Genomic DNA, 23,266 nt, shown 5'->3' on the forward strand with positions numbered 1-23,266 from the left:
TTAGCAGTGCTACTGGAAAAAGTATGTTGGTATTTTCATTGTTATTCACGCGTTTCAAGTAATTTCAAGCCAGCGAAAGGCAGTCACACTGGACCACAGTTTCGTCGCCGTGCTAAATTCTTGTTTTTAATGTTTAATTGTGATTAAAATACTGAGCAGCAGAATAGCAACGACAAAAAACGCCCTTGATCGGATCAAAGCAATGTGAGCTGTGCCAAACAGCACGCGAATTAGAACGCTGTGAAAAACGGGCCGTGCGAAGTGCCGACGAACATCGACCTGTGCCGTGTGAAAAGTGTACGTACGTGAGGATTTTCCGCACATAGTTGACTCAAAGCGAACAGACGGACACACACACAAGGGCATATTTACAGCATAAATCAAGCGATATTCTAGTGCGGAGCTGTCACCACAGACAAGGCGGCGGTTGCTGCTTGTGTGTGCGTGTGTGTGTTTGTTGAAGCAAAAGATAAACGTAAGTGGAAAACTTGGAAAATAGTTTTATTCTGACCATAAATGAAGGGCAGAGCGCGCCGGTCAGGTCCGACATGGCGTTGAACCCTTCGCGCTTGGCTAATTACGCCCGTAGCTCGGCTTTTATGCTCTGCCTACCTTTTCTTCCCCCTTCTCTGTCATATGCACCCTCGCACACAAAGCTGACAGACAGAGATGGCATCTAGCACAAGTACCGTTCCTCCATTGTGCACTTTGTGTATGGTGTCGGTCTTTGTTGTCTGCTCAGCTATGCTGCGCTCTCACTTTGGCCTTGCCGGCGCGTCTCAGCCTCCAAGTTATTGTCACCCGTCCACGCCCGTCCCTCTGGTCGGGCACTTTCGTGCCTTTTTTCGCTTAATTTGCACTTCCGCCACTCCTCACTCTCACCCACTCTCTCTCTTGCTCTCTTCCTCCCATTGCAGTTGCTTTTGTGAGCCATGTCGGCACGTTCCAGCGGTTCTGTGACCGCAATGTCCGCCGCTGCATCATCATCATCGGCCGCAGCATCCGGAGGCGATGTGCCGCGCCCACCGCCGCGTCGCCGGGCCGCCTCTGTTGCAGGACAACAGCAGACGCGTCAAGAGTTTGGCAATGGACACACGCCACGTCGATCGTTGGCTGCAGTGGTAAGTCTGGGAGAAGTGTGAGGAGAAGAAAGCCTGAAAGGGGATTTTGGTTGGGTTTATCAGACTTGTGGCGGAATTTTTGTTTCTCTATTTATGGTGCTATTTTCATGGCTAATCTAATCTGGAGCTGGAGCTTGCCTAGCGGTTAAGTCGTCTAGATGGCCCCAGTCCGTGCGCGCAGCAGAGCCACCTGTTGCAGGCCAATCTATTCCGAAATGATGAAAACCCTGCTGGAAATCATTGTTTTGGGGCATCAAATAATCTCATGATAAGCAACTGTTCTTGGGAAGCGTCTGGAATGTACTCCGCAATGGCTTTTCTTTTATTTTATTTACTTTTCTCACCCACTTGGGTAAACGAACAAATACGCACATTGCCCCAAGATCTCAGACGCAGACACAACAATTAAACAGAAAATTCGTTTGTTTATTTGCTCAATTTTGGCGAAAGGGAAAGAGAAATGAATGGCACTTGGGAGCAGTCATCAACAACTTGAAATACAATTGAATATATCAACAAAACTCTTGGCCAGCTCCTGTTAAATCAACTCGAGTACTGCGTGAACAGAGCCGTAGCTGCCCCGCGACATGTGCACACTTATTGGATACACAGCAATCAATGAAAATTAATGCTGCAAAGCAAATACCGTCTCGTTTAGCCAGTGCTTCATTTGTTTTCGTTTACTCAATGAGAGTGGTGGGAGAACAATTTGCAAGTTCTGTTTGCCGAACTTATTTTCAGGCTAGAGTGGGACAGACAGAGGGTAGGCTGCTTATCTTCATTAGTGGGCTCATCCCAACGGTTCTTTGGAGCTGTTGCTGCCCTGTTTCCTCACACTCGCATGCTAATTGAGACGCGTCAAATGCCATCGTCACTTGGGGCAGGCACACCTGCCTACGTCACTGTCAGACGCCACCCCACAGACACCAAGTGGCACTAATGGGGGGCGCTTATCAGTCAGCAGTAGAGTATATATTTTTTTTTTTTTTTTTTGGTATTTAATCGCTGACGCGATATTGGATGGTCGCAGAGTATATATTTTTATCCGTTGCGTCAGCCCTGCTGCCAGAAGTCAAATGTCATTTTTAATTGATGCCTGGCTTTAAAATAATTGTTACCAGGAGGGTTGCCCCTGCCCCATGCTACTCTGAAGATCAGAAATGCAGCGGCAGCAATGCACCAAACACACACCCTCATAAAAACACACATGTACAAGACCAGCTGTTTCTGTTTTGTTTTGCTTTGGACACTTGTTCGCAGGCGGGAGCAGCAGCAACTGTCACTTTAAAAAGCTGTGAAAGCTTTACTCTTCAGTGTTGTAAAATGTATATAGTGAATGCGGTATTTCAGGTCGAACTAGGTATTTTTATGTTGGGGAAAAATCAAAGAATTACACCTGTTATCTTGTTTATTGCTTAACAGAATGTTCAAGAATTCGTTTTGCTATTACGCCCTGTATACCTACTACTATTAGACTATTGGTTTCTCTTCAAACAACGTTTTGTTATGCAAATGCGTTTTACGTCCCATCAAAGTCATTCCTTACATTTTTCGTATCGCCAGGCCTTGGTCACACTGTTTTTGGGGAGCTTGGGAGCTGAATTTTATTTTAGCTAGAACGCGAAAGCGCCAATTACGTGCAACGGCTGACGACAAGTCGGGGGAGTCCGACGTCACCTAGTTGTTGTTGTTGTGTTTGCACTTACACTAGCAGCACACACACGCGAAACGTGAACCGCGAACACCCCGCGAGGAAGGGAGAAATTCACGCAGAACATGTTTTTGCAATAGTGTTGGTGATTTGTTATTGTTGCTGCTGTTTTTTCCCCGTTAATAGTAGATAAATAGTGAATAATTGAATAATAAATACATATATAAAGTGTTCATCGACATGCACAAGAGATATATACGTGTATATGCATATTAATGATTGCTAAAAAGTGTTAATTATATAAAGAAATAAATAAATATACGAATGTATACGTGTGTTGGTAAAAGCAACAGCTTCGTCGTGAAATAAGAATCAACGGGAGTCAGAGTCGTTGTTGCCGAGAGAGAGGCCCTCCCCCCCTGACCATTCATTCGAGTGGGAGGGGAAGCAAAGATTCAGTTTTTGCTCTCTTTTTTTGGGCCTCTATTAGTCATGCATGCCAAAAAGACTGGTGAATGTGCGAGTGTTGGTGAGTGTGTGCATGGGTGTGCTGCGACAGGGCCAAGGAAAACCTAATTCTGACCAGGCCAGACCCTTACCCTTTACCCGTGCTCCGTGTACCGAGCCAAGCGGGATCGGCCTTACTTATACGCAATAAACGTAATAAAAACAAAACGGCAAATTGTTGGGAAACCTGTTCCTCACCTCTGCTCCGTCGCAGTAGCCGCTGCAGCTTGCAGCCAGCGTCGCAGTCGTAGCAGCATAAAAAGCATTCTGCATAAAAAAAAGCTCGCCGCGGGAGACCAAAATAAATCTCGAGTGCGCCAAAAAAATAAACGAACAAACACAAAAGAAGCAAATAAAAGAGAACAAAAATAGGAGTATATGAAATTCCTTTCGGCCAACTTGTTTTGTGCAGTTTAAACCGCCCCAAAGGAATTTTACCATACTTCTTTTATGATAGTCCCCGCTCTCTCACCTTAATACGGTTTATTGTTTGATTTGTAGTGTTGTGAAGAGGCGAGGCGTGCAAATAAATTAACACAAGCGCGAAATACAACAAAAAGGTAACAGAAACAGTAACGTAAACAAGAGCAGAACGAGGAAGAACAAACAGCAGGAGAAGCAGCAGCAAAAGAGGAGGCTGCAAATAAAGAAGAAAAAAAAAACAAATAATTCAAAGTTTAAATCAAAAATGGCTGAATCAACAACCACATCGCCGTCGGGGACGAGTGAAGATGGCCAGATCCATGGCTATAATAACAGTGATGTAAGTAGCAAAACGAGCGGGAGGGGGGAAGTACCGCTCTCTCTTCCTTTTCTCTTTCTCTCACATCTCACATGCATAAGCATGCAAATGTGTGTGTGTGTGTTTGAGCTCATTTTGTTGAGTCGCTAATTGAGCCGCCTTTGAGCCGTTGCTCACGTGCCTTCCCTCCTCTCTTTACCCACAGCCTCACTCTCACAATCATCTGCTGGTTCTCCGAAGATCTTCTTGTTGTTATTGTTGGAAAATCACTTGAACAGTTTTCCAGCTCAGGGTCAGTTTTTTGTGGGTGGGGTTTGTACTATAAATAACTGGATAAGTTATTAGGTATTGGAATATCATGATATGTCATTAGATATGGGAATCAATCCCTCGAATGTGCTGTATCTAAATAATAAGTAAACAGTAGACGGTAGTAGAGCTTGAAGCCTTTCCCATTAACCTTAAATGAATATCAAATATTTATTATTTATTTTCATTCCTGAAATATTTGCTTTGCCCACATGCCAATCGAATCATTGACCATGAACCCCCCTGCTCTTTTAATATCTAAAATTATACACAACAATTTCGTGTTTATTCTTTAATTGTTGCTCTCTTTCTATCTATCTATCTCTCTCTCGCTCCCTTGTAGCTTGTGCATTTCCTAGGATGAGTGAAAATTGATTCTTTCGTCTGTGTCTCAATTTGAGTGGTTTGATGGATTCCATTCGATTCGCATCTAATCGAAATGGATGGCAACGGTTCAATTTGTGTAATGAATTTGCATTGACCTCCGAACCCCTGCACAATGTGACAACTGAGGGGCAGGCCAATCAATTAGGTTAATGGCGGCCTCCTATGCCTGAGGTTTACTTTTTTTATACCCACTTCAATGACCAAGGCAAGAGCTCAGAGCATAGAGGAGCTATGTACCTCCCCCGCCGCATTGAGTGCGCATTAAAATTACAATTGATATCAAATGTTGTTTTAATCTTTTGTTTGCCAAGTGTTTTATTATCTCAACGCCCACCCATTTCCCATCTGCATTTCTGGCGACAAAATAAGCTAAAGAGAGAACCAGCAGTAGCACCTTGAGACTCCACTCGCTCCGCTCTCTCGCTCCCACTCTCACTCTCACCCTTGTGCGCGCTCTTATCAGCTTAAAGACCCGCAGAATGATTATTCACATATATATTTTTATAATTCATTATTCATTCAGTTTTTCGCCTGAACAGGAAACTTTCACGAAAACCGAGTGTTGAAAAGTCAAGTCAAGGATGGTGGATAGATGGGGGGGCGCAGGCACACGAGAGTTGGGGCACACGGGCGGGTACACACGAGCGTCACATGGTCATTCAAAATGCTAAATGTCAACGCTTTGGCCCTGATAATGAGTGGCAAACTTTCGTTTGTGGTGTGGCATTTATTGATAATCAAATGTTCGGCTACACGCTGATGTTGTTGTCTGATGGGAGAGCTGAGTAGGAAGAGGGAAAATACACATTGCACATGGCATTCTAGGAAAAGGATGGAAAGGTGAAGAAAGCCCAAGCTTAACATTTGAGTTTTCATATCCCCGGCGTGTGTCCCATGACTGATAACACAATGACTGATACGCTTTTATAGACCTATGCCTGTTAATCAAGTGTTTGCAGTAGCTTAAATGGAAAAAACCTTAATTTGAACTCTCTTTAATTGCAATCTTTGTCTGCGAAGCTGGTTTTACGACTGGCTCTTAGATTAATCTCCGCCTAAATCATATTTTAATGAATACTGCCTGTCAATCAGCTAAATTTTAATTAAATCTGTATCCATTTTAATGAAATTTCCGTTTTAGATCTCAATTAAAACATAAAACGACACTGTGGTCCATGTGTTTCGACTATGGGATACCCAGTACACACATTTATGCACTTAATGTGGCATTGAGTTAAAGATTTGCTAAAGTTAGAGCCCAACAGGTGTCACCTAAACAAATGCAATTTTCTGCACGTCTTTCCTCTTAAAATCAAAGCCATCAGAGGGATTTTAAGTAGTTCCATATCAAAGCACTGTTGCATTTCCCAGTGACCTTTCTTCTGCAGGCACGCGATTCTACCCAGGATCCATTGCTGTCTTTATGGGGCATTCCAATGACCTTCATTACTCGAATTCCAGTCATTCTCTATAAACATTTAGTTCAGTTGTGGCATTCTAATGCATAATACTATATACCCATCGGACAAAACACGCTCAAAAACAAGCTACAACAGCCAGGTACAGCTGCTTAACCGCAATAACATTTTAAGCTAATTTCCCCTCAGTACCAGATTTAATGTCTAAAAATCAATTTAATGCCAGCCAACGTTGCGGCTCAGTGCCTGTCAGTGTCCCGTAGCTACTCTGTATATTTGTAGCCAAGTTTCAGTTCCTACTGCCATTCCGGGGGAACACTGACAGCTGGAGGAAAGGCTATTGAGAGAGGAATGGCTGGTTGGCTGGCTGACTGGCTGGCTGGCTGATTGAGGGATTACTCAAGTCCAGGGCCAGAGACCAAGTTCGCTTGGGCTGATTGATTGGGCACTTGTCCGTGAACAGATAGGCGCAGTCCGCGACTGGGCAGTGGAAATAGGTTCCTGCTGGAACCTCTAAAGCTAGTACCCCCCTTCGCGGAGTCAACCCCATTTAAAACGATTAACGAAACACATTCTAAATGCGCCACTAAGGACAGCTGTTAGCCACCTCCAACCCTCCACTTTTATTCGCATATTTAATTATTGCACAAGCGGGAAAAACCGCAGATATATTTTATTTTAAAGGGAGACTAACGCCCCCCGTGTCGCTGAAAATCAATATCGCGTAGTACTACTACGACAAGTTCATGGAAAGCGCGGAACAGAAGCAGCAAACTACAAACCGAAACAGTAAAGAATAGAACCACACACAAAAAATATACATAGCTGTATTTCCCTTTCCACCAGAGATACAGAGAGAGAGGGAAAGAGAGAGCGTGTACAAAATGGCACATGTAAAAATACTGAAACTAGACGGGGCGGGGGAAAAGGCGAGAGGCTAGAGAAAATCTACAAAAAAAAGAGAAAAAAAAATATATACAAACCTCCGTCAGGGTCATAGAGCCCCAGCGCCCAGCCACAACATGCGAGTGCCTCTGATATGTGATATGGAATGTGGCAAGTGGAATGTGGCAAGGGGCAAGGGGCATGCGGGGTATATGGCGCCGTCTGGTCAGTCACAGCCCCTAACCACAGCCATAGCGAAGGGGGAACCAGAGTGAGTTTGCTCTTCACTTTATAAACAATGTTGGCCAAATTGAATATTCCATGGGGTAAAAGCCTTTTAATGGATACAAGTGTTGGGCCACGCCAGCACTCCAGCAGACAGTGGCTGGATAGAACTGGCTTTGTGTTCTCCAGCTCTTAGGAATGCAGAAAGTTTTCCAGTACCAATTGGCGGGAGGGAAAAAATTGGGTGTCTAGGTACCTGCTCTGTGTGTGTGGTGTGACTTTTGGGAATTGCAGAAAATAATAGAAATATAAATTCAAAGAATTCTTTCTAATGAAGAGCCGAAAGCTTGTAGGAATTAAAATCTCACATTAAAAGTTATTACCAACTGCAAGTGCTGTGATTGTCGCTGCTTTAATTTCAAATAAAAGCAGGCGATGGGAAATTTTCGGCACAGCAACAGAGGCAGAGACCTTCGTCTCCTCTTTGGAATGGCAAATGCCAGCCGCAACACGAAGTAACCGCATTCCATGAGCCCTAAAATGAATCACACACACAGAGCACACCGCACACACAATTTACGAGTTTTTGGGGCCACATTCTGCACTCTAGACCATTGCTTGATGATGACTCTCTTGAACTTCTTGAAGCACAGACCCCGGCCACTTCAGCTGCGCTTGCCCCACTGCGGTTGAATGTGTCAAGGTCATGGAAGGAAATTATCTAGCCACGAATGCGAGAACAATTATGTGCGCAAATGTATAATGCAAGAGGCATTACTGTAGCCAGTGCTGGCACACGTGTGGCGACACTCTGACACCCAGTACTCCTGCAACTTCCAGGGTCAGATTTGGCGTCTGTCTTGGGCTTTGCTTCTCAGCCTCAAAGTTTTCTAAAAAGTTGCCATAAAAGGAGAGAAATTAGTGCATAAAATATACACATTAAGCACATCCCTTCCCCCGCCATGTCTGCTTACACTCATAAATATGCAAAAAAAAATGTCCGAAAGGCTGTGGCTCTGGACTGTGGTATGCGCGGCGTATGCGTAATCAGGGGGCATTAAGCATACGCCGCATAAGCCCAGGCTGCTGTTGTGCCTCGTGGCTTATTTACTTACAAAATTTTAACCAGCCCCCCACTCACACCTCTGGCTGAGAGGAGTGCCTGCCACCTTTTGTGTGGCATTGAATTTTGTGACTCTGGCAATGCGTGCACAAGTATCTCATTTGCTTTCGTTCCTGTGCTAATTTTCCTGCCTTGTTCTACGCTTTTTATTTCATATTTTCCTACACTTTCTCTTACAGAACGATTCTGGCGACTCGTGTCATCTGCGTATTGTGGTGCTCAGCGGCCAGTCGCTGGCCAAGAAGGACATATTCGGCGCCAGGTGAGTGACAGCAGCGTTTGCCAGCAGGATTCAATTATTATTGATAAACTCTTCCACAGCGATCCATATGTCCGAATCGATTTGAACACAATCAACGGTGATATTAATATTGACTCGGTTTTAACAAAAACAAAAAAGAAGGTAAATCAAATTAGAGTTAATCCACAATGCCATTAACGCTATCGTAAACCCCCCCACGTGACATGGCCAAAAAAAATGTAGCGGAGAGTCGCTGTAATCTAATCAGCTCCAGCACCTTCCTCATTCGCCATTCAGGGGAAGGTGCAGTGCGATATCTAAGGGTGGAATTCGTAGACCTTGATTGCCCGATTAGAAATGTAAAGCCCACGCCCACGTCCGTTCCCCCTCTTATCTACCTGTTTTGTGTGTCTCTCCCGCCATTAGTCATGCAGGGAGCATACACAAATATCTTCACGTCTATCACTTAAATGTGTGTCCAAAGAGCGAACAAGCCTCTTGAGATAACTAATTTGTAGATTGTTTATAGCCGGTCAGCATTTCATCATAGATATGAATATGCGATTGAGCACAGATTTGAGATCAATTTTTGAAGGTTTAAATAGTTTGTTATTCATTTGGAATTAATGCTCTATTGGTTGGGCAAGGAAGCGGCACTGCTGCCTGGGATCAAGGCTTTGGCCAACGAATGTTCTATAGGAAAGTCCAGCCATTATGTCTAAAGAATAATGATTAATAAATTAGAGAATTATGTATCTGAAACCCCTACTTATATCAGCTCTCTCACACCGCTCTTCTCTTTTCTTCTCCCCCAAAAAACAGACACTGAATCCATCCTGGAACGAGGAGTTCATATTCAGAGTAAGTTGTGACCCACATTAATAATTCCACACGCTAATTAACTCTGTTTTTTTTGACACCAGGTAAAGCCCTCTGAGCATAAGCTTGTCTTTCAAGTATTCGACGAGAATCGGCTGACACGCGACGACTTTCTGGGCATGGTGGAGCTAACGCTGGTCAATCTGCCCACGGAGCAGGAGGGCCGAACGATTGGCGACCAAGGCTACACTCTGCGTCCGCGCAGGTCAGTAGGGTATGTTTATTTCATTTGCCGTTTGATTTTGTTCCTTTAATTTCAGTTGATTTACACACAACTACAAAATATGTATAGTATATAGAGCCGTAGGCAAAATAAATAGTTCCAAAAACCAAAAGGGTCCACAATGAAAGAAACAGATCATAAGGCAGAAATTCGTATACATAATTGATTGATCGATAGATCGATCGGTGAAGGAACTCAAAACTCACTCCAGTCACTCCACTCTCTGTTCAAAATTGTAGTCTGTAGTCTGTATTGTAGTGCCAGAGTTTTATGTAGTAGTCGCCGCCTGTCGTCTCCGCCTTGTTTATTGTTTAATGTCACGCCCCTTCCAATAACCTCACCCTTTCCATCACCCGTGCCAGTGGGCGGCATTGCACTTTTCGATTGCAAATGGCTAGTACATAGACAATATAATTTACAAAACATTTTCACGTAGTCGCTGTCGTCGTTGCAGCCCGTACACTCTCTCTCTCTTCCCTCACTCACTCACTCTTCCACTCAACCTTTAGATTAGACTAGAAGTGCGGTTCGAAACTGTAAGACAACTATAAGTTTTACCCAAACTAAAGCCAACAGAGAAATTAATTGAATACTTTCAGATCTGGCAATAATCTTTGCTACTGTGAGCTTTAACCACACTTTGAGAGCATACTCGAAGCAATTGTTTCTTCGTTTTCTTTGAGAGAATTTATCATTATTTGATAAGTAATACTTTTATTCATCAAACTGATTGTTTATATTCTGCCTTATCGCTGGTTCGATAGCAATTTCGCTTGAAAACTAAAGATAAAGCCGTTTATTCAATTGCCGATGGCTGATTGTGTTAACTGGAATTATGCTATAAATATCATTAAATGCAGCTTCAATAATATAAAAGATAAATGCAGCAAAAGTAAGCAACATCTTAGTTGATGATGCGCTCAACCCTTACAGTTTCGAAACGCACTGTGCTCTGGTGCTACTGTATAATTAGTACATATACATATATTCCCCCCCTGCCACCCCCTAACTGGTATTTGTGTTTATTTTTAGTTAACGCTTTGTACAATTGATATTCTGTTTTTTTGTATTTTCTTTATTGTTTTGTTTTTAAACTGTGAATGTCTTTGTATCTGTGTATCTGTGCCTGTGTATCAGTATCTGCTGTGTGTGGTGGGGGTGACGGTGTTCAATTTTGATTTGTCAATCATTTTAATTTGAATGCTTTTCGTGTGTATCTTCCGCAATAAACCAAAAAAAGCAGCGCCAAATCCCGCATCAAGGGCAATCTAAAGATTTATCACGCCTTCATACGCGAGACGCGCGAACAGAGCGAACCCTCGAGCAGCAACAGCGACGGGGAATGGGAGCACGTGGAGGCCACCAATGCCAGCGAAACGTCAGCACAGCCGGTAAGGGACATTTCTTTCCTCTGCTAGAAATCCAAATGAATAACCCAATTATTTGCAGCATCCGTTTCCTACTGGCGGCAATGATGCCCTGCCCGCTGGCTGGGAGGAGCGACAGGATGCCAATGGGCGCACATATTATGTGAATCACACGGCAAGGACAACGCAATGGGAGCGACCCACTGTGTAAGTCTGAAGAGAACATTAAATGCAGAGTTCCCCCCCTTTATTAACCTTTAAACCTATTGGCAGTTTGAATAGCAACAATGGCCAGTCCGCTGATCAGCTGGCCTCGGATTTCCAGCGACGTTTTCACATTAGCGTGGATGAAACGGAGACGGGACGTTCGGCGGTAAGTGCTAATGCTGGAAACTGGCATACCCAGACACCAAGTTTTAGTGTTGTTTTAGGCTTAAGAAACAGTCTAAGAATTGTATATACATTTATTTACTATAATTTATAACTATAACTATTTATATACACAACTGCATGTGTGATGATAAGCAATTGATTTCGATTTTTCGTGCATGAATTTCACACACACACAAATCGCACTCGAAACTAACTCAATAACATACACAAACACCAAAAACACACACGAAATAGAGAGCCAGGAACGCGGCAGCCTCGCTGGAGCCGCTGGCCAGTGAAGAGGAGGATCGTGCCAACGATGAGGCAAATCAAACAGCGTCCGCGTCCGAACTGGCACCAGTTGTTGATCCACAGAATAATCGAACGAATTGTCTGCATTGCGGCGAGGCACATGTTGAGGATGATAATGAGGAGGAGAATGTAGATTCGGATGCCGATGCGGAGGAGCCTGCCAGCTGTGATATACTCGATAGGAATTTGTACCTGAGACGCATATTTGTAATGGCCGAAAAGTGTTTTTACGCTAGATTATTGTTTAATTAGTGAAGCTAGAAAGCCAGCTCAAAGTTCTCTTCATCCAATCACTTCATTTCGCTGCATTGATTCTTCCTGTAACTCCTGTAACTATATGTATTGCATGATTACCCCAGGATAACTCCAGTCGTAATAGTTTAGAGGATGAACAAACGCCCACCAATACGCCAGAAGCGACCACACCAACCACCACAAACCCACCAACGATCCACAGCGAGAGCAATGGCAATGGGAATATTTTGAACCCCTTGGGCACAGACGATACGCCACAGGAGACAACCAGGTTAATATCCACTGTGGGCAGTGGCAGCATCCATTCCTCACTCCCCTCCTCCAATTCCCTCTGTTGGTGTTGTCCCCCGTGCTCCTCCCTCCGATCTGATCGCCCACTCACCAGTCTTTTATGTATTCAGTTTTGTTTACAATTCCCTGCGACATCCTGTCGCCGTTAGGCCACCCGAAATCTCAGCCTCGAGTTTGCAAACCGATTTGCGTCCAGTGCGCCAGGCGCCCGACGCACCCGACATTGCCATGACCGCACTTCTGACACGGCGAGCCATCGACAACATGGCCTACAATCTGGGACGACACGAGCCGGAGCTTAACCAACAGCAGCAGCAGCGGCGACGTCAGCAAATGCAGTTGCACATACAGCAGCACCAGCAGCGGCAACAGCAGCAGAACAGACAATTGGTTAGCAAACATCTGCCCATTCCCCGCCATTCATTCATACATCATATCCATGCGATCATCCACATTTATTTCACTTGTAGCCTGAAGTAGATCTTCGCCAGCAAAGACGCCGCCAGCAACAGCAGCAGCAGCAGCTCCAATTGCAGCTCCATCTACAGCCACATCCGCATTCGGTCAGGATCCATGCACCTTCACTCCACTTGTTGTAGTTCAATGTGTCCTTCGTTTGTTTCGTTTTGGAACTCAACTCAAAATCATTTTAGCGCCGCAAAATTTGTCAAGTTAAAGTTTCTTTTTGGGTGATAAATTCTTTCTCTTAGCAGCCACATGGGGCGAGGGTTGTGTCAAGGAAGTTTTGGGCCATGGTTCGCCTGTAGCTGTACACCTGTGCTGTCTCTTGTATGTGTTCGCATCTCAGTGTTGGTTGCATGTGGCATGCTGCAGAATACTAAACCTCATAGCGCTTTGCTAACCTCGTTTGCATTTAATTTGTTTAACAATGTTTAACTTTATTTAATGTGCTTTCTTGCTGTGTTTTTGCTACCAAAAAATTATTGCAATTTGTGGAATTTATTTTTAATTTGACCAAAAACACTTTTTTTCTCTTCTGTTTCTTCCAAAAACAAATAAAAAATAAAACCGAACATAATCAAAACTGCAACTGCAACTGCAATGCATCCATATATACATATATATATATCAATATATTATATAAATAATAATCAATGAATAGAATGAAGACACCGATCACACAGACAGCCACAATTCCTCAGAGATCTCAGCTCCGCCCACTCGACGCAATTCCGAGGAAGACAATTCGGCTGTGCCACCACAGGATCAAGTAAAGTTTTACAACTCTTTCCAAACCCGCAAACATTCTGCCCTGGATTGCCCCTCCCTTGCCATAGCCATAGCCGTTTAATGTCTCTATCTGTAATCCTCTTTCTCTCTCTTGCAGACTGCTGGCGGCGAGGAGGAGGCACTGCCACCGCGCTGGTCCATGCAAGTGGCGCCCAATGGCCGCACCTTCTTCATAGACCATGCCTCACGTCGCACCACCTGGATAGATCCACGCAATGGACGGGCCAGCCCCATGCCAAATCAGACACGTCGCGTCGAAGACGATCTGGGACCCCTGCCCGAGGGCTGGGAGGAGCGTGTGCACACAGATGGACGTGTATTCTACATAGATCATAGTGAGCATTGCATATGGGTTGCACCTAAAACCTATCTAAATGTTTCATCTCCCCATAGATACACGCACCACACAGTGGGAGGATCCACGTTTGTCCAATCCAAATATTGCCGGACAAGCGGTGCCCTACTCCAGGGACTACAAACAGAAATACGAGTATTTCAAGAGTCACATTAGAAAGCCTGTAAGAAGAGTTTGGACTCACTTTTATGGCAGTAAAATTAAACGACTTTCCATCTCTTTTCGTTGACAGACAAACGTACCAAATAAACTTGAAATACGCATTCGACGTACATCCATACTGGAGGATTCGTACCGAATCATCAGTTCGGTGACAAAGACCGATCTACTGAAGACTAAATTGTGGGTGGAATTTGAGGGAGAGACTGGTTTAGGTAAGTCTTTTCAGCATTCAAATGTTTTTGATCATGCTAATGAATGTCCTGTGTAACAGATTACGGTGGCCTTGCCAGAGAGTGGTTCTATTTACTATCCAAAGAAATGTTCAATCCATACTACGGACTCTTTGAGTACTCGGCGATGGACAACTACACATTGCAAATCAACAATGGCAGCGGTTTGTGCAACGAGGAGCACTTAAGTTACTTCAAGTGAGAGCAATATTGATTTCCATTTTGATTACAACTTACATTTTGCCTCGTAGATTCATTGGTCGCATTGCGGGCATGGCTGTTTATCATGGCAAGCTGCTGGATGCCTTTTTCATTCGTCCCTTCTACAAGATGATGCTGCAGAAGCCCATTGACCTGAAGGACATGGAGTCTGTGGACACGGAATACTACAACTCCCTCATGTGGATCAAGGAGAATGATCCGCGCATACTGGAGCTCACATTCTGCCTAGACGATGATGTGCTGGGCCAGAAGAGTCAGCACGATCTGAAGCCCGGTGGCGCCAACATAGATGTAACCAATGAGAACAAAGATGAGTACATCAAGTGAGTGTCACAAAGTCCGCTTGTTATGGCCGTGCCTTATTAATGTTTCTGTAACCTTTTCAGGCTCGTTATTGAATGGCGCTTTGTGGCGCGCGTCAAGGAACAAATGACGTCCTTCCTCGACGGCTTTGGCTCGATTATTCCCCTGAATCTGATCAAGATCTTCGACGAGCACGAGCTGGAGCTGCTCATGTGCGGCATCCAGAACATTGATGTCAAGGACTGGCGCGAGAATACGCTCTACAAGGGCGACTATCACATGAATCACATCATTATCCAATGGTTCTGGCGTGCCGTTCTCTCCTTCTCCAACGAGATGCGCTCACGCCTGCTACAGTTCGTGACCGGCACGTCCCGTGTGCCCATGAATGGTTTCAAAGAGCTGTACGGCTCGAATGGCCCACAGATGTTTACCATCGAGAAGTGGGGCACACCCAACAATTTTCCACGGGCACATACCTGGTGAGATTTGAATAAATTCTCATTCCCCCTTGAGGTTAATTGATTCCATTTCGCTTGCAGCTTTAATCGCCTAGATCTGCCGCCCTACGAGGGTTACCTGCAGCTCAAGGATAAGCTTATTAAGGCCATTGAGGGCAGCCAAGGCTTTGCGGGTGTTGATTAATAACACCGGAAATGGGAATGATGGCGAGTGGCTTTGGCAGGAGGTGCAGCAGCAGTTTCAGCAGCGCCAGGAAGAAGAGCAGCAGCAGCAGGAACAACGATTTCACACAACATCACAACAACAACGACAGCAGAACAGCAGCAGCAACAACCGCTACAACCGCAACAGCAACCTCATTGCATTCACGTGGAACAGCACCGCCAGCAGATCGTGTACTTATTTGTTCGTTTGCTTTTGTATTATAATCATTTTTGCTAGTTTAGTGTTATTTCGTATGTACTTTTAACTAGGCGCCAACACACACACACACACACACACATAGACAGACGGGTGAGACAACAGAATCCAAATAAAATCCTAACAAAGAGTCCAAAACTGCATATGCATTGATATATATATATATATTTATTATTAATTACATTGCCGACAATTGTAAAAAGTTGTGAACATTTTACAAACTATAAGAAATAGAGAGGGAAATACCCCCTCAAACCCCCACTATAACTATTAAATGCTTGGAATATATATATATATAAAAATGTATGTATGTACACCGTATACTGATACCTATAAAGTCAGAGAAAGTATATCTATCTATTATGTATGTATATGAGAGAAAGAGAACCTTTTTATAATTGTTATTTTTATGCGATATTCCTCTATGCATCCCCATTGAACAATTTGCCCCCAACAGGCGTTGCATGGGATTTAAACAGTAAACAAAAAAAGAAAAGTAATCGCAAGTTATGCATTAAAAATTGTACTCTGATAGGACACATATTTTTAAAAGAAATAATTACATTTTTTATTCTGTATAATTATGTGTGTATTCAAAATAACGATAATGTTAGTCTGTATAAGTGTCCACCCCCAAATTCCCCCCTCTTTACTATTAAATAAAAAGACAAAACATAAAATATATATACAAAAAACTAAGAACATAAACATACAAAAAAAACTACAAAGAAGTTAGAAAAAGCCCCAAATTCAATCAGATTTATATTGTAAAAAAAATGTTAACACACACACAAACACATTCCAAATGTTTATTGCAAACCCTCGCGGGTAGGGTGGCCGCCTCAATGATAATATGATTATTCAAAAGTACCGGAAGTCTATCAAAATTAAATTTTAAAGTCAAATTATGGTATAAAATGCATGGGACTGGAGCAAATTTTCACAGTCAGAGAAAGAGTGAATACTGAATACAAATAAAAAATAGAAAATAAAAAACAAAACATTAAAACACTTAAAAATATTGCACGCGCAAGAGTCGACATGGATTCAGTCGAAATTCACAGCCAGTCGTACATTCTGTGCAAAAGTGTTTCATTCATTCATTCATTTTTCTTCTTTCTCGTTTTGTTTTTGTTTGTGTGTAAATATTAGCACTATTTTTAGAGCTCGGTGGGAGGGTCCCCATTCTAAAAGTAGTACCTGCGTCCAAGAATATATGACACGCATACAGCAATAATTCCATGTGGAACATCTGTCATCGTTCTAACGAGTGGCTCAAGGTAGACAACTGCTCCCCAAATATTCTCGCTCTGCCGCTGGTCAACGTTTGCTGTTCATCTCTTCTACAGTTCTGGCTAAGGCCTCCGCCACAACGGACTGACTAGTGATGCCTAAAGCCAATTCGTTGCCTTCAAAAGGTCTCGCATTTGGTTGGATCTTGTGTGTGGCGTGTGCCGCCACGCTCTTTTCCACAAGTTGGGCCCAGGTGGAAGACGTTGAGAATGCAGTCAATAGCACCAGCAACGATGCAGAGCACAGCGCAGAGCTGCCCAGCGAGGTCCAAAAAGCGGTATGCACAGTGACCGCTGGTGAGATAAAGGCGTCTGCCGAAGCTGTCACAACAAAGACCCTAAAGGGTGTCTGTGGATCAGGTAGGATATGGCCATAAGTTCACATCAAACGGAAGCATTTTTCATTAATTTATCTTGTTGTAGATGAAATGAGCTTGGCCTTTCGAAATCTGGAAACAAAACTTTACGCGGAGCTACGTGAAATAAAATGGTTATTGGAGCAAGTGGCCATGGCCAATTCGGTGGAAATAGTCGCTGTACCCACACCACCTCCTCCGCCACCAGTGACACAAAGAACTGTCCCATCAAATGATGTCGAGCTAGAGGAAATCCTAAAGGCAATGGAACCAAAAGCTAGCACTAAAAAGATGCCCATACTGAAGGAGTTGGCAACGAGGCAAAAGGCCATGCAGGGAGTGCGAGATGAGGAGGTCAATAAGTTCAATAATACCATGCTGGCCGACCAGGACTTTAAATTGTTTACCTACTACTGGAAGTTGGATAATTTCACAAGCAGAATTGAAGATCTTTCAACGAGCACTGTCAACAGTCCTGTGTTTAGCATCAGAGGCAAATCCCTGCAGCTGAAGTGCACCTTTCACTATTTGAATCGCGAACTGCTGAACCTACAGCTGGGCTATGCGCAACTTCTTCCACCAGGCGAACAGAAGAACATTGCCTTGGACATGGGTGGAATATTCAAGACGATGAAACACTGGACAGACGACACGCCATTCAAGCATAAAATCTCCATACTGGATCAGAATTACAGCCACCGAAAGGCAAAGGATCTCGGCTCACAAGAGCTGACCAAACTGGAGACGGGCTTTTCCATACCAAACAGTGCACTTCTGGGCAGCACGTACATCAAGCAGAACACGCTGTTGATACAGATTATATTGTATTTGTGAGTGACGAAATAAAATGTGTTTATTCGGTTGAGTTATTAAGTCAAAGAGAGACCAAAACCACATACTCTACTTTATATATATTATTGAAGAAGTTTACAATTTACTGCGTGCACCCTTGGCCTTGATGTCGAGGAATGGCAACGCAATCGGATATAGCTCCTTGCACGACTTGAAGGCCACAATGTCGCTGATGCTCTTGTGACGGTCCATATTTGTGATTTCCAGTGGCTCTTCCTCCTTGGACTCGGTTGCGTTGTCCTCCGGTTGCTTGGACACAATGTGCACGGACAGAACGCGACGCTCGCCGCCGTCCTTGGCTATGAATTTCTGCAACATTTGAATGTTTCTTTAGCTTTTGAATCGCATTTATAAATAGCTAAATATCACCTTGAAATAATCCACAAAGTCGGACTTTGTGATCTTGCGGAGGATGGCAACCTCAGCCTCTTCACGCTCAAAGTGATACGTTTGCATGGCTATTTCCCCATAGAACTGATTAAATTGCTGGAATATGGTCTTCGGTTTCTCCAGCTTCTTGACGGCCAGCGCCTCTTTGTGTCGCTCGAACTCATCCAAAGGCATATCCTCAATTGCTTGCTGGGGTAAACAATTACTTAACATACAATAAAACACATAAATAATGGGGCAATTTGCTTACCAGATACGTCTGCAGGAAGTTCTCGATGCGATCTTCGACAAATGTCGGATGCTTAGCGGACTGCACAATGATGCGTATACCATTGGCGCCGTTTACTTTGCGTACGCCACTAAAGACAATATAGCCGAGCTGTTCCTTGGTGCGCAGACAGTCGTAGCAGGGCTCGGACAGCACCTGGGAGACTAGATTAACCATAATGTTTGTGTGATCCGTTTGTGCGCCACATTGCAGGTAGAGCTGCGTGCAGGAGCTCTTGTGGTACTCGTTCTCCTTTTCAAAAAGATAGCTGTCGCCTGTTGAAAGTAAAATAAACGTTTCATAGTTGACTTTCAATCTCTTCATCTATGTGACATACCAGCTAAAAGCTTATACTCGCGCTTCTTGAGCATCTGACGGGCAAGAATGGGTAGCTTAGAGGCATTGGTGGCCTCCACGCGTGTGTTGACGCGACCAGCCACCTCGGTGGCATGCTGCTTGGTCACATTACCAAAAATAAAGCACTCTGTGTGCAGGCGTTGGAAGAACTCTTTGGCAAAGTTATTGACTCGATCAAAGGTAACAACTGTCATAGAGAAATATGTTTAGAAGAGACAGCTTAAAAGCATTGTCGCTACTTACGTTCCATAGCGTCCAATAGCTCCACATTTGCCCAAGCATTTTCGGTTAAAAGCAAAGCTAAATAGTAGATGGAATGCTGATACGGTTGCTCGGCCTTAAAGTTTTTCAATGAACGCACATATTCCTCCTTCAATATATCGAAACGTTTCTCATCCACACGAAAATCAAATAAGTGATCCAACAGTTTCTCCAGCAGCACCACTTGCTTGTCACTGAAGCCATGAATTGTGAACTGCAAAAGAATTTTCTCATAATTAAAAGGCCAACAAGGGAAAGTACATTTACGCACATCAATGCCACCTGACTTGCCCACAACATTCAGCTTTAAATTTGCCAACTCTGCATCGTACAGATACTCATTTAGTTGATCCTTCAGGAGCATAACCATCATATGGTTTAGATTGCAATTGAGTGGATCGAGGGAGGCAATCGGATTGGACATGTCGAACCGCATGCATGCCTTGGGCTTGTTGAACTGATTGTCCTGCTTGTGCCACACGCGCAGTATGGGTGTGTCCAGTATGATGGTCGGATGTTTGGGTCCATCGCTGGGCACATCGGCAATATCGAAATTTGTTGGTATAAAGCTGTTTGGCAGTGACAGTTTCAGGTTCTCATTCAGATCACACTTTTCCCAGCTCTGCAAGAACAAATCACATATTATCTACAGAAATTAATGGAGAACAACCACAACTTACCTGCACAATGTCCGTGGGTATGCGCTCCAGCCCATACTTGGTTTTGTAGTACGGCTCTGCCTGGTCACAGGTTGGCTCAAAGCTTTGGCTAACAATTACAATGCGACTTTTGGAGGGTATCAACTCATCCAGCAGGCCGCTAATCAAGTCTGGTCGCCATTCGTTGCTCAAATAGGGTGCAATGAGAACTTCTTCCAGTGGAAATATCTGCATGGAGGACACGGCATGCGTGACCAAGTTCTCTGGCTGTTCCTTTTCCTTGAAGCGAAAGCGCATTTCATTTAGCTTGACGCACTCGTCAAATATCCACTTCTTGGGTCCCTCTTCGCGCAGCATGCGCAAATACTGAAATATTATATTAACAATATCATCCACGTGCTCCAGGCCCTCCTGTGTCAGGTCCACCACAATGTCAAAGAACCCAAAGCCATTCTGGGTGTTCTGATGGCCGGCCATAAGACTGCAAGAAACCAAAATATGAAATCTAGTAGAGTGCAAGTCCTGTGGGTGTTGGGACTTACTCATTGCACCAACCGAGACGTCGCAGCTCAGACAATATGCTGCCCTTGCCCTCGTGGCCGATGAGGTGCGTCAAATAGTTGTCGGGCTGTAAGAAACAATAATTATAGCAGTGTCTTTCTGTGCTTGAGCCACACTCTTGTGGTACCTTAAACTTACGCCCGATTTGTAGAACTTTGTTAGATCGTCTGTGGTGAAGCTCATCGTCAACGAGCGAACATCTTTGATGGGTACGATTTTCACCTTTTGTCCGTAACGATCCTCGCCATACGGGTGACGTGGCCATTCCGGCACATCCACGTTTTTGTTCTCAATTTCGGAGAATTTCTCCATGACCATGCTCTCCAGTTCGTTCAGGGATTCTGAAAGCATTTAATTATTATTACTTCCAAGCAGCCATTGAGCTAACCATTACCTTTTCCAATGACAGCCAGGCACATAATGTTGGCAGAGTACCACTCTTTGTGGAATTTAAGCAATTCATCGCGCACATCAATGTTCATGGATTTGGGTATTTCGGAGAGCGTCGACTTGTTGCCGCTACCGAACTTGCTATACGCATGATCCGGCTTGGCCAGGTGCCGATGCACCTGTTTAATGCGCCACAGATCGCTGGGCAAGTTCTTCTCATGCTCCGAATTGACCTGCAACGATATTTTGTGTTAGTATCTGGATAAATCAAGGATGAAGTTGTGTAGTTACAGCATTGATCTCACGCTCTGTGGCACTGGGCGTGAACAGTGGAGCAATAAAGAACTGGGCAAAGCGATCCAGGGCTCCGTCCAGCTTGTCAGGTGCCACGTGAAAGTGGTATTTCGTCATGAGGGGATAGGTGGCGGCGTTGCTGCTGCCACCGCTCTGCGAGAGGTACGTCGTGTAGCCATTCTCGTGCGGATACTTCTCGGTGCCCAGGAACAGCATGTGCTCGCAGAAGTGAGCCAGACCGGGAAGATTTTGTGGGTCAGACATGTGGCTGCAATTGACACGGTATAAATTAATTAACAAATCAAATCCTCCCCTCTTGCGCTGCATACACATACCCTACTTGAACGGAGAGGGCAGCCGCTGACACATCGGTGTTTGGATCACTGATGAGCAGCACTTTGAGGCCATTTTCCAATTGAAGGCCACGATAGTCGCGGGTGTCCTGCTGCGATTTCTCGATGTTGTTCAAGCTGCAGGATACATAATATATATTTGTGAGTGAGATCATCGGCGAACAGTTGTTACTTTACCGCAGAATTGGCTCCATTTGCTCTGGCTTCTTGGGTGATAGTTTTTGGGAAATTGTCTCGCCCGCAGTCATCTTGGATTTAGCAAACGAACCGATCGATCGCTGAGCATATATAATCTTTGTCTGTTGTGAATTCAACCTGTCAATCGGAATATGTTTAATACTTTGCCTACTTTGATGTCGTGTACGCAACGAACCGTCGACTTAGAAGAGCTGTGATGGTGAAAATCGATTTGCTGCAGGAGAAATACATTGAGTGGAGTATCTATCAAGTTCTTTCCGGCCTTCACTAGTGCCCATGAGAAGGACTTCTCTCCGTTTTCAATTAAAATAGAATATAGATCGAAATTCTGCTAAATAATTGCACTATTTGTTTCGCAACAACAAAAACGTCAGTGTGGCCGGGCTTATACCGTAATATACCAAACAATATTATGAAATATACGTTTATATACCGGCGACCGTAAATATACGATTAACTCATTTTTGACGTCAAAATATACGGTCACCCTGTTCATTTGCCAGCCCTGTCACGCCGCCTTGTCCAACACTGGCTGGTTTCCGTCAAACGCGCACTAGATTTTGCGGGCTTTAACTGCATTTTATTCATTTTATTCGATTCGATCCGGCCCACAACCTAATGAGTCAACTACAGTGCAGCGGCAACGCAACGATGGCATTTTTCTTACCGTGAATCGCGTCTAACCAAGATCTGTGTTGTGGTTTATGTGTTGGTACAAAAATAAATGGCAATTTATTGTAGAAATGTTGTGCTTCAGTGTGTGTGTTGATGATAAGTGCAATACGCAAAAGTAAGAACATTGGGCCAAACGCATACAATTTGAGCCTGTGAGGCAGTCAACTCAAGGTATGTGTTCACTGTAACTCATTTATATAGTTGCTAATCGTCCAGCTGGACCGACAGCCAACTCAATCGCCAATACAAATTGTTTATTCACCGTGCACCCACACAAAGGTAATGCGTGCGAAAAAGTGCAAGTGAGTGTCCCATTTGGGACTTGCGGCTGCATAAAAGTTGTAACTAATTTAATGCATTGCATTGCATGTTCGATGGTCGTGGCCGGGGGATGGATGTTTTCAACTGTTCCCCAAGATTTCCCTAAGAAAAACCCACCAGCAGAGCAGAGCAGCGTAGAGCGCGAGTGTGAGGGAGCTTTAAGATCCACATACACTTGTGTTGGTGTAGGTGCGCCATGTCTGTGTGGGTTCGTGCTCGTGCCGTGTGTGCGTGTGTGTGTTGGGGGGGTAAGAGAAAATCAATAGGCAAGCAAAATATAAAAGAGACATTTCGGCATTCACGAAAAGATGGCAATCAGAGCATGA

The 23,266-nt window shown here is 44.2% G+C and overlaps 3 protein-coding genes across 16 annotated transcripts; 2 read left to right on the plus strand and 1 right to left on the minus strand.

The window, feature by feature from the left end:
• Window positions 1-75: 75 nt before the first annotated feature.
• LOC117894240 (E3 ubiquitin-protein ligase Nedd-4) lies at window positions 76-16,420 on the plus strand. 13 transcript variants are annotated; one of them, XM_034801161.1, is made up of 20 exons: window positions 76-475; window positions 918-1,121; window positions 8,548-8,630; window positions 8,690-8,771; window positions 9,432-9,470; window positions 9,533-9,702; window positions 10,952-11,102; window positions 11,161-11,285; window positions 11,352-11,451; window positions 12,122-12,288; window positions 12,419-12,698; window positions 12,779-12,871; window positions 13,432-13,539; window positions 13,657-13,894; window positions 13,953-14,077; window positions 14,147-14,288; window positions 14,348-14,504; window positions 14,558-14,851; window positions 14,915-15,313; window positions 15,374-16,420. In XM_034801161.1, exons 2-20 carry the CDS (start codon window positions 933-935, stop codon window positions 15,474-15,476), a joined length of 3,045 nt encoding a protein of 1,014 aa, XP_034657052.1. In that variant the 5' UTR covers window positions 76-475; window positions 918-932; the 3' UTR covers window positions 15,477-16,420. The 13 variants fall into 13 exon arrangements, with proteins under 13 accessions (XP_034657052.1, XP_034657055.1, XP_034657053.1 ...); XM_034801164.1 differs by having other exon boundaries at window positions 12,458-12,698; XM_034801162.1 differs by having other exon boundaries at window positions 10,955-11,102.
• A 312-nt stretch (window positions 16,421-16,732) lies between these two features.
• LOC117894246 lies at window positions 16,733-18,270 on the plus strand. 2 transcript variants are annotated; one of them, XM_034801186.1, is made up of 3 exons: window positions 16,733-16,993; window positions 17,063-17,365; window positions 17,429-18,270. In XM_034801186.1, exons 2-3 carry the CDS (start codon window positions 17,101-17,103, stop codon window positions 18,193-18,195), a joined length of 1,032 nt encoding a protein of 343 aa, XP_034657077.1. In that variant the 5' UTR covers window positions 16,733-16,993; window positions 17,063-17,100; the 3' UTR covers window positions 18,196-18,270. The 2 variants fall into 2 exon arrangements, with proteins under 2 accessions (XP_034657077.1, XP_034657076.1); XM_034801185.1 differs by having other exon boundaries at window positions 16,733-17,365.
• On the minus strand, window positions 18,173-22,307 carry LOC117894239 (insulin-degrading enzyme). The gene is made up of 14 exons (XM_034801160.1): window positions 22,120-22,307; window positions 21,924-22,061; window positions 21,729-21,863; window positions 21,391-21,661; window positions 21,104-21,332; window positions 20,848-21,050; window positions 20,691-20,776; window positions 20,170-20,629; window positions 19,761-20,111; window positions 19,472-19,703; window positions 19,209-19,415; window positions 18,854-19,146; window positions 18,583-18,792; window positions 18,173-18,522 (listed from the first exon to the last, which is right to left on the minus strand). Exons 1-14 carry the CDS (start codon window positions 22,173-22,175, stop codon window positions 18,289-18,291), a joined length of 3,105 nt encoding a protein of 1,034 aa, XP_034657051.1. The 5' UTR covers window positions 22,176-22,307; the 3' UTR covers window positions 18,173-18,288.
• Between the last annotated feature and the right edge of the window lie 959 nt (window positions 22,308-23,266).

Source organism: Drosophila subobscura, chromosome J (genome assembly GCF_008121235.1).
Source record: "Drosophila subobscura isolate 14011-0131.10 chromosome J, UCBerk_Dsub_1.0, whole genome shotgun sequence".
Classification (NCBI taxonomy): domain Eukaryota; kingdom Metazoa; phylum Arthropoda; class Insecta; order Diptera; family Drosophilidae; genus Drosophila; species Drosophila subobscura.

Coding starts and splice junctions, on each gene's coding strand:
- LOC117894240 (XM_034801161.1), top strand. CDS start 933: ATGTCGGCACGTTCCAGCGGTTCTGTGACCGCAATGTCCGCCGCTGCA. Junction 11,103..11,160: donor GCGAAACGTCAGCACAGCCG/GTAAGGGACATT, acceptor AATTATTTGCAG/CATCCGTTTCCTACTGGCGG. Junction 14,289..14,347: donor TGAGGGAGAGACTGGTTTAG/GTAAGTCTTTTC, acceptor CCTGTGTAACAG/ATTACGGTGGCCTTGCCAGA.
- LOC117894246 (XM_034801185.1), top strand. CDS start 17,101: ATGCCTAAAGCCAATTCGTTGCCTTCAAAAGGTCTCGCATTTGGTTGG. Junction 17,366..17,428: donor AAAGGGTGTCTGTGGATCAG/GTAGGATATGGC, acceptor ATCTTGTTGTAG/ATGAAATGAGCTTGGCCTTT.
- LOC117894239 (XM_034801160.1), bottom strand. CDS start 22,175: ATGTATTTCTCCTGCAGCAAATCGATTTTCACCATCACAGCTCTTCTA. Junction 20,777..20,847: donor CAAAGTTCTACAAATCGGGC/GTAAGTTTAAGG, acceptor TGTTTCTTACAG/CCCGACAACTATTTGACGCA. Junction 19,147..19,208: donor CGAGTATAAGCTTTTAGCTG/GTATGTCACATA, acceptor TACTTTCAACAG/GCGACAGCTATCTTTTTGAA.